General features: G+C 46.4%; 1 protein-coding gene across 3 annotated transcripts in view; it reads right to left on the bottom strand.

The window, feature by feature from the left end:
* Positions 1-3,229, bottom strand: part of RAB3A (RAB3A, member RAS oncogene family) — a 136,475-nt gene extending 133,246 nt beyond the window's left edge. Inside the window, exon 1 of one of the 3 annotated variants that reach the window (XM_029614339.1) lies at positions 3,061-3,229. In XM_029614339.1, the coding sequence (XP_029470199.1) occupies positions 3,061-3,090 (30 nt within the window). In that variant the 5' untranslated portion in view covers positions 3,091-3,229. Of the gene's footprint in view, positions 1-1,492; positions 1,635-2,589; positions 2,842-3,060 lie in introns of those variants that run through there. The other 2 variants (XM_029614340.1, XM_029614341.1) reach the window with 2 other exon arrangements.
* Positions 3,230-10,754: the final 7,525 nt, after the last annotated feature.

Genomic DNA, 10,754 nt, shown 5'->3' on the forward strand with positions numbered 1-10,754 from the left:
GAGGTCCAGAGAAGGGCAACAAAAATGGTGGTGGTGGTGGGGGGGTCCTCCATCAAATGACTTATGAGGAGAGGTCGAAGGACCTGAATATGTTTACCCTGGAGGAGAGGAGGTGCAGGGGAGATAGGATACAGACCTTCAGATACCTCAAAGGTTTTAATGATGCACAATCAACAAACCTTCTCCGTTGGAAAGAAATCAGTAGAACTAGAGGTCACGAAATGAAACTCCAGGGAGGACGACTCGGAACCAATGTCAGGAAATATTTCTTCACCGAGAGGGTGGTGGATGCCTGGAATGCCCTTCTGGAGGAGGAGGTGAAGACAAATACAGTGAAAGAATTCAAAGGGGCATGGGATAAACACTGTGGATCCCTAGGGACTAAAAGGTTAGAAATGAAGAAAAGAGTGCATGGGGGTAATTTACTGATGTGGCGGTTACTGCCCTTAACCAATACGCCTTCATGCTGTTGATGCAACTCCAGTATTGCTTTCTGCTCCGATATTACTCTTTGCTTTAATGGTAGGAGGGGAAGAAAAAAATAAAGGGGGGGGGGGGGGAAATCAAACTTAGACAGCAACCAATGAGGACACTAAATTTTAAGGTCTGGGAAAACAAATAAGAATGGGGGTAACTTGCTGATGGGGCTGTTACTACCCTTAACCAATAAGCCTTATACTTTTGATGCTACCACAAGCTTGCTGGACAGACTGAATGGACTATTTTGTCCTTTTCTGCTGTCATTTCTAATTTTCTATACATAATCAGAACAGAATTTGTTAGTGAAATAGTTTTCAGAATAATAACTGTTCCTATGCCCAGGAAAACCGAGCGCTGCTCCAAAAAGCAGAAAGCACCTACTGCAGTCAGGGTCCCTAAGGGCCTATGTGCACCCATATCAATCCCACCCCCAGGGAGATACAATTCAAGAACATGCTCCGTTGTGTAAGATTAAAAAGAGAATATTTGAATTCCACTACTCTGAGATCCTGTACACAGCATGCTAAGGGAGAACGTCACACAGAGGATAAGATGCAAAAAGGATGTGCAGTTCTTGGAATATTAAAATGGGCTTTGGCTTACCATCATGTTTTTGATAAAATGGTTATCAAACCTGACTACAATTGTATTCAAATACTTATGAACTACTAATGCAGACTACACTCATGCACCAGTAATCTTGGACAAGAAAGGTAATCAGTATTTTTCGTTTAACCACAAGAAAGAAATGGTTCCAATTGGTTAAGTATACATCCTCAAACTTAACTACTAATCTACCAAATAGCAGAAAAATAATGTTTCCAAAACAAACATTTGTGTTCATATTTTTTCAAACATGCCAAAAAAATCCACATGAATTAACTGTTGATTTTTTAGTCTTTGTCCAACCTAGTGAGCCACCGACCGAATAAAGCAATTAAAATGTAAGTGATTTGACACACACACACGAAAAAGTCACTTAAGCAGACAAAAATCAGCCCTCGGAACAGACCTGAGCAAAAACCGATTCTCCTTTTAGCAGTCTTAATTCTCGTTTCCTCTAGCCTCCGTGTTTACACCAGGCTCAGCGGGCATCCAAGAGAGCGGCCGGGGTTGCCGTTTCCCTGCAGTGGTCAGGAGAGTCGCCGGCTCCAAGGCAGATGAAAGCGATTAAGCAGTCATCCGGGTTCCCCTCTTCAGCACCAGCGGAAAGAGCCCGCTCCTCGCTCTTAATCCGACTCAGAGGCTGCTCTGGCGGACGCGTTAGCGAGCGACCTTCGGGGAGGGGGACGAAAGCTCCCCCGCCCAGTCCAACCGCATGCAGGCTGCTCGGTCCTCCTTATTCCGCGCCGGCCCCTACGGATAGATACAGCACCCGCCCGATTCTTTCACCGGACCACAAACCCGGGGCCTGATCATCACGCAAGAATTTCTCCATCTTCCCCGGATAGAGAGAACTGGGGTTTTGTATTTTTTTAATTTCCTGGCTATCTAAATTGAAGGTGCAGATGCCCGCACAACAACGGTAGGAGTGGACGTGCCCAGCGTGGCAAACTAAATTTCCATCACAAAAGAACCCAATAACACACAGTGTATTACTAATGCTGCCAAGATCGCCGAATAAATGCTGGTGCTTTTAATTAATTGAGGTGGGGGCAGGTTTTTTTTAAAAAATGTTTTCTCCCTTTCAGGATGGAGACATGGATGCTGTTCAATGAATCGTCGCTTTTTGCTTGTTCCTCTTGCAAGGAAGCAGCCCTGGATCAGCTCCACACACTACTGTACCTAATGTCTGCTTAAGGAAAAAAAAAATCATCTATTCAGCTGCCTTCTCCTCCCCCAATAAATCATCGCCCTCCATACACCACCCTTTTTTTCCCAGACACCCAACTCCATTATAGCATCTCTTGTTATTCTGTATCCTCATATGTCAAATGAAGGTTACTCCACTTTGGAATGAGATACAAGAGGAAATTAACATTATATAACACCATAAAACAGATCGAAAAGGAGAATATTCTAATGTGCAAGACAACAAAGCACTTCGAAGGGATTTTGGGTTTTGTGCATTTTGCAACGGTCTACAATGCAAATAATGTCGCGTCTTACCTCAGAGATATATTATTTTTTTCCTCCCTCTGCTCCTATTGCATCAATGCAGCATCGGCGGCGGCGCTCGCGCACCTGCAGAGCCCATGCTGACGTCAGCGTGATTGACGGCTACAGAGCTAGGGGCGGGAGAGAAGGGAAGGCGGTCCGGGCTTGTCCCGGCCCGACGCAGTTAACATGGGCTTGAGCAGCTGTGAGTAAGGGATAGGATTAGCAAAGGCAGGTGGGGGTGGGGGAAAAAAGGGGAGTTAGGTAACCGATAGCAGCATCAGCAATTTGAATGCCGTTAAGCTATTGGTCAGTAGTTAAACAATAGGCTGGAGCAGAGTTTAGAAAGGCAGTTGGGAATTCAACAGCAAGCAGAGGGCAGGTTTTTGCTTTGCTGCGCTGGGGATTTTCCAACTGTCATTTTCGCGGTTTTGCCGTCTTTTAGTTAGTTATTTAGCAAAATGAAGAGAGCCAAAAACAAACCGGAGGTGGCCGCAGCGGGTAGAACTTCATCCCGTTCCTCAGCGAGGTCGTCAGGGGCTGGCAGGTGACGGTCTCTACAGATCAGCAGGCCTCATTAGGTAAGGGACTGTCGGTCTTGACCCCAGCCGGCTTCGTCTTCACCAACTGACGTCCCCCCCCCCCCAATTCCCTTGTGCCCTGCTGTCCCGCCCCCCCCCCCCCCCCCACGGATTCAGGTGAAAGCGGCCCAGAACCTGCTGTTTCCCTCCCCCCCTGTTTCCTCTTTTCCCTCAGGCAAAGCCCAGCCCTTATGGGACAGCCTCCTGTCAGTGTTCCTACTGCTTAAGGTTTCCACAACCTTGTACTTGTTTTTTCGCCTCAGCTAGGCTCATGCAACATTTTTGTGAAGGAGGCAGTCAGTGCTGAGGTCACTGGGAAAAAACCTATTGGTTTCCGGTTACAGAGTGATTTATATTTAAATGTGAATGCGATAAAGGCTAAGAAACGGAAGGAGCGTGCCTGCTCTAGTGGCAGTAGAAAACCCCATTCTCTAGCCGGCGCCTGCCTGCTATGTCTCCTGTTATGACGGGATATTCTTTTAAAGGCAGTGTTTTAAAAGAGCTGCTAGAACAGGCAAGCAGCAGAGTAAAGAGCGAGTTAATAGATTCTTCCCAGAGCAAGTTCCCAGCAGGGGATAATGAATCTGATAGCAGACTTCCCAGTCAGCCAGTTGCCCCTTCGGTGCCAGTTGGTGCTAGCGTGGAGGATACAGCTGCCTTTATTGCAAATATTTTAGGTCACATGGCTAAAGCTGGATTTGTTAATTTTCAGCAGGTGCGGTGGGTGGCGGGAGAGGTGTGGAAGGTATAGGAGGTTGGCCCTCAGAATTAGGAGCATCTTTAGGCAATCAGATTTATCCTCAGGATGTTGGAATAAAAGGGTGGCCCCTTGTGGGCAAGCAAAAAGGGGCTCCTTTACAAAAGATCCCTTTACATTTAGGAGCACTAAAGGGGGATTTGGTGGCCGGGGGGGGGGGGGGGGGGGGGATTGTTGAGGATACAGGTTGTTTTGCAGATGAAGCAGATGATTAGGTGCCTGGACCTTCCAGTCGTGAGGCCTGGAGGGAGTTGGATACGGCAGCGCAAGCCTTTACTGCTCAGGGAGATCAGAAAGGAATGAAGAGGAATGCTGCGGACGACAGGAGTGGCATGGCATCGGGAACACAAGGCAGCAGTGTTTGGGAGCTGAGCAAGGTAAGACTTCAAAAGATAGTGATCGGGAGAGTAAGAAAGATAATAAGAGGAGAAGGAGGGCTCATTCTAGTAGTAGTTTAAGCTCTTCTTCGTTTTCCTCGAGTACTAGCGACAAGGGGCCAGGTCAGCATACGGCTTTATCTGTAGGGCCATGTTATGATATGGCTTTAGCTTCTTTAATGGAGCTTTGGGAGGAGGTGCCTACCCGGTTAGTTAAAAGGATTAGGCAAAAAAAAATAAAAAATTCTGTTAGTATTTTAATTGTTAGAGGGAAGAAAAGGGGGAGGAAAACATCTAAGAAGTCTAAAAGGAAGAATAAGAAAGGTAGTGCGGGCCCAAAAATGTCTAAGAATATAGTCAATTGGGTACAGGGGTTTTTTGCGATTAGCAAGTGTTGTTAGTCATTTTGATCCTACTCAGTACGGAGCACTTCTGTCCTACGCGGATAGTATTCTAGGAGCTTTTAAGGATTATGAGGGTTGGGCATGGCCCAATTATGAAGAAAAGTTCTGGGATAAAATGGCTGGGAACAAATTTATGTCATGGGGTTCTCAGGACATTCATTTATGGTTAACTCTGATGACCAACAACGGAACCAATTTAGTAAAGTGGGACAGGGAGTGCTGGCTTTAGTGCTAGTTCCGGTACTTTATCCTCCAGTATTGGTAAGAATACTTCCTTTTGTGGTCTCGGAACTGTTCGCAAAATCGAGTCTGGTACGAAAAGTACGGGAAGCGAGTCTGACATCTGTTGGAGGTTTAATAAGCTCACTTGCCTGTTCCCTGAATGTAAATTCAGGTACGCATGTGCCACTTGCGGGGGGGGGCGCATTCGGCTGTCAAATGTTAGCAAGGTCAAGGTGCTAATGTTATCAAAAGCGCTAAGTGAATCTCTATGGTATAGCAAGGCTGACTCTCCCATAGTTTTTTGCAGCTTTAGTTGAAGGTTTGAAATCGTATCCCAACAGAGATGCAGTTGCTATGTTGTCTGAGGGATTTCGATGCGACTTCCATATCCGTTATGAAGGTCCCGGGGTAGGGGGGAGGGCTAAGAATTCTAAATCCGTTTATCGGATGGCTGAGGTCGCACGAGATAAAATACAGGTGGAACTTCAGTGTGGAAGAGTAGCCGGGCCATTTCCTTGTAAACCTTTTGAGCATATGCACTTATCACCATTAGCAGTAATTAAAAAAAAAAAACGCCGGGAAAATTTAGGTTAATTTTTAATTTGTCATACCCTGAGAGATCTTCAGTTAATGATTTCATCCCTAAACAGGTGTGCTCAGTCAAGTATGCATCATTCGATGAAGCCATGGACTTGGCCATGGACTTGGCCATGGACTTGGCCAAAGCTGATATTGAATCAGCTTTTCGGTTATTATTCATTCACCGATGGGTAGAGCATTCATTCGCAGGTTGTCTGCCAGAACATCAGGAATTCGTGCTGTTCGCGATTTTATTCGGATTACACAAGCAGTCAAAGCTGAATTAGCAATATGGGAGATTTTTTTTTTTTAATTCTTTTAATGGCATTTGTTGATGCAGGAGAATGAGATTTCTAACATAGACTTGAAATTGTATTCAGATGCAGCAGGTGCAACTGGGTTCGGTGTGTATTTTAGGGGCAAGTGGTGTGCAGCGCAGTGGCCAGAGCAATGGGTTTCAGATGGTTGAGTATCGAATATAACTTTCTTGGAGCTTTTTCCTATCATCGTTGCTTTAACTATATGGGGCAAGGAGCTGTCTAACAAGAAAGTAGTTTGGTGGTGTGACAATATGTGCGTGGTCCAAGTAGTCAATAAGCAAACAGCAAAGTGTCCGAGATTTTCTGCTTTGTTAAGAGAAATGATGATGTTATGTTTAAAATTGAATGTAACCATAAGGGCAAGACATGTACCGGGGAATTTGAATATGATTGCTGATGCTCTTTCGCGTTTTAAGTGGGATGTCTTCAGGGCCGAAGCTCCTCATGCCAGTGGGTTGGGAGAGAGCATACCAGAACACCTTTGGCATCTTGGCACGAAGAAACGTGGAATTTGATCAGACAATCCCTGGCTCCAGCTATATGGAGCTCATACTTAGCAGGCAGAGGATTAGGGTCTCTTTTTTGTTGTTTTCTTTGAGATGGAATGGGGGAGGAGATGAAAGAGCGGTAGTTCAGTTTATTCTGTGCGGTTGTTGGTTTGGGGTGGGAAGCGGGGCAATATTCGGCACATTCATTTAGGAGCGGCGCAGCAACTACAGCCGCAGAATTGGGGTGGTCTGCCCAGAGAATTCAAGCGCTGGGAAAATGGAAGTCGAAGGTTTATCGTAGTTATGTAAGGAAATAGCTTTTTCTTGGAATATGGGAATACGATGTTCTGCATGAAAATAATTGAAAAAATTTGTTTTGCAGAAATAAAAAGGGTGGCGTGGATCAGTGAATGTGCTCGGTCGTGGGTCATTCTTTTGCATCGTGCTCTGCGAAGAGCGGGGAAGAGGCCTTATGGCGAACACCAGAATCTGAATCATAAAGAATGGATTGTTCGCTGGTTTGGCAACGGGGGAATGCGTTGGGGGAATCTGCTTACCTTTCTCCAGAATAAAATGCTAAGATGGGGAATCCCGGAGATTGTTATCATTTATCTGGGGGGTAATGATTTTGATAAATTCACATGTCGCGAATTAGTAGCGATCATACGCAAAGATTTGGCTACTATCCTGAATTACATGCATAATACTAAAATTGGCTGGTCTAATATTATAATTCGTATTAAACACTCCATGGAGCCTTTATGGCGAAAGGGTGTTGGAAAATGAATTGAATAGGCAAGTCGGTAAATGGTTAGTTCAACAAGGTGGTTTTTGGGTTAGACACACAGGATCATGGGAAACCTTAGGTGGTTTTTTCTTGAGAGATGGGGTTCATCTTTCTGACGTGGGCATTGATTTATTTAATAATGCTTTGGAGAAAGTTTTCAAGCAGCAGCTTTTAGGTTAAGTGGCCGCAGTGGGGGAACAAAGGCAAATATTTTGCCTTTGTTTGTGGCGGAAAACCCCGAGCCATATGTTTAATGTATTATTTGGAATTGTAAAGGACATTGGGGGGGGGGGGGGGGGGGGGGGGGGAAATGCTCGTGTAGTTTGGGGCTGCTACACGGGAAGGCCTAAAGAGCAAGGGGGGGGCCGATGCTCAGGCCGCATGATTACCCTCGCTGGTGCCATGGCGGGGTGAGTGATGGGGGGGTGCCTAAAGTTGGCGGGGGGGGGGAAATGCTCGTGTAGTTTGGGGCTGCTACACGGGAAGGCCTAAAGAGCAAGGGGGGGCCGATGCTCAGGCCGCATGCTTACCCTCGCTGGTGCCGTGGCGGGGTGAGTGATGGGGGGGGTGCCTAAAGTCGGCTTACCATTGGGACGCGGTGGTAAGCGAGGAGGGGCATGGGGGTGGTGGAGGTTTGGGGGAATTAACTTTGGAATTTTGTATAATTTGCTGGCTCGGGTTATGTTTTAATAAACTGCGGCCGTTATTTAATGCCACATTGTTGTTCTGCGCATTTTGTTCAGGGAGAGAGGGCAAGTATGTGTATGTATTGCACGAACAGCTGGTATCAAGTCCCTATGTTAAGGCAGTCAAAGGAGGCGCAAGGACGAGCCGCCCCACCCTTTTCCGTTTTAAATCCATTTAAATCAAACCTTCGGCCGCGTCGCCGCCCTCCGATCTTCCCAACCGCCCTCTGTTCAATAACTCACCACACGTGTGCTTCAGGGGAAGCGGAGGCTGCACTGAGGGAGGAGATGCAGGTACGGCAGCGCAAACACTGCCACGAGGGCCTGTGACGTCCGCCCCTTTCCCCATTGGATGCAGGGAGTTGTGGTTCCAAGTCTCCAAAAGAGGGAGGCGAGGGGAACTACGAGGCCCGAGATACCCTGGTGTTAACCCTAACAGGGGCAGCAGGCAACCACGCTCCGCCTATAGCTCCCCTTCAGCTCCACCACTGCCCATTTTTTTTTCTTTATGTCTACAGTAGTGTTGCCAACTTTTCCACAGGCAGGACTGGACACAAGTACGGGGGAAAGGAGGGGAGAGAGGAAAGGAATCACACAGAATCCCCCCTCATTTGCATACATTTCAGATCATCCATCTTGATCTCAAGGTATCAGGCCTATTGTAACAGGCATTGTTTGTGGGCTTGGCCCTCAGAAAGCCATGAATAAATTAAATTACTATTACAAAATGGTAAACTTCCCAGAGAAAAAGAGGATGAACTGCCAGGCTCAACCAGTATCAACTTTATTCATAAAAAGGCAACACTGCAAATATTACACCAGACTAGGGTTGCCAACTTTTCCACAGATCACATCTGGACACTTGAGGACCAAGGGTGATGTTTCTTCTCTCCCCCTCTTTTGCACCAATTTGCATTTTTTCATACCATGCAACTTGGAGTCCATATGGTATTAGGCCTATTGTAAACTGAAGATGTGGAGTAAACAACTCACACATGCAAATAAATATAAAAAATAGGAGGATGTGTGGCATCAAAGTATAACCATTCAATATATATAACTTCAACTTTATTAATTTTAAGCCAGCAGGAACTCACTTTTTTACAATATACAATTATTGAAGTGAAAAGCACTTCAATAATTGTATATTATTGTTCTTCAATAACTGCATATTATTCTTTCACTTCAATAATTGTATATTTAAAAAAGTGTAGTTCCTGCTGGCTTAAAATTAATAAAGCTGAAGTTATATATATTGAATGGTTATTCTTTGATGCCACACAACCTCCTATTTTTGATTAGGTCTATTGTAACATGCATTGGATATGGGCTTAGCCCTCAGAAAAGTAATGGTAAACAATTACCATTACAATATAGTAAATTCCCATTCCCAAACAGGACTAACTGCCAGCAATCAAACAGTAACAACCCTACCTCTGAAAAAGCAACATTGCACATATTAAATCAGGCCCTAAGACAGCAATACACCTCCTAAAGGAAAACAGACCAAGCCAAGCTTCTTTTCTGGTGTAGGGGTCTAAAAGCTATCTAGAAAGTAAATAAATTGAACTACATGCTAGCAGAATAAATACCTCATCTTGATCAAACATGCAGAACACAGCTAGACCTTCACTAAATACAAACAAAGAGACCATGAAATATAAACAGAAAGTGTGCTGACAAAAAATGAACTGGACACTACAAGCTAAACTCTGTATACAGTGCAATAATGGAAAAACAGGCACATCACCATTCCTCATAAACTATCAAACCATAAATTCGGACTTCCGGCGATGACGTGCAGGAGGCGGAAATGAACGGGGATAGCTCCGTGGCCTCGCTCCCCGGAATCGGTAAAGAAATACCTTAAAAATCATCTGTTTCGCTGCCGGACCTACGGAAGGGCTGCCGGAGATATTGCTGCAATTTTCTGGCCCGGGCTGGCCTGTGGGGGATGCGCAGATCGAGCGTTCAAGGGAGACCTGAGCGCCGCCTGCATCGACCGCATGCGGCCAAGATGGCCGCTGCAGCCCAATCCGGGGAGCCTTTGCTAGCGTCTGTGACTGAAGAGGCCCTGCAAAAAATTTCACAGAGGGTGACAGAAGTGCTAGACGGCCGGCTATATAAGCTTCAGACCGCGATGGAAGACATCAAAGCTGCGGTTGAAGGCCATGCCAAGCGCTTGGATACCGCGGAGGGGCTGATTTCTGATCTGGGTGACCGGCTGGTAACTTCAGAGAGGACCATAGCGGACCTCCAAGCCCGACAGCGTGATATCCTTGCTAAGGTGGAGGAACAGGAGGACAGAGGACGCCGGAATAACCTAAAAATTATCGGCCTGCCAGAGGAGGTGAGGGAAGGGGACCTAAAAGATTTGGTGGAGAAGTGGCTCCCTCAGCAGGTAGGCCTTCTTCTTGCGGGAGACCAGCTGCATTGTGAACGAGTACACCGAGTGGGGCCCGTGCGCGAGGGCCTTGGGCGGCCGCGACCAGTCATGGCCAGGATTCTTAATTGGGACCATAAGACTCGGCTCTTGCGGTCCTATCGCCAGAAAAAAGAGGTGGATTACAATGGACACAGACTACTGCTGTTTAATGACTTCTCGGCTAGCATGGCTGCGCAGAGGAAAGCCATGGCCCCGGCTTGCACAGCATTACATAACCGTGGCATCAGATTCGCCCTGCTCTACCCAGCAAAACTGCGGGTCCAGCATGAAAATAAAACCCTCTTTTTCAACTCTAAAGAGGAAGCGGAGCGCTTTGTGGCGAGCCTTCCCCAGCCGGCTGGGGACTGAAGAGCGAACTCTCGGTGGCCTGCTACTCAGCTCTTGGATTACTATCTTTTAAATGTTCAAAAGTATGGTTACTGGCGTGCCTAGGGGTGAGTTTACCTCCCCCATTGTGTTTGGAGAGACCTCTATTTTTCTTTTTCCTACTTGAGGGGGCACCGCCAGAGAGTCTGATGTGCTACCTTGGG

This window comes from Rhinatrema bivittatum, chromosome 8 (genome assembly GCF_901001135.1).
Source record: "Rhinatrema bivittatum chromosome 8, aRhiBiv1.1, whole genome shotgun sequence".
NCBI classification, from domain to species: Eukaryota; Metazoa; Chordata; class Amphibia; order Gymnophiona; family Rhinatrematidae; genus Rhinatrema; species Rhinatrema bivittatum.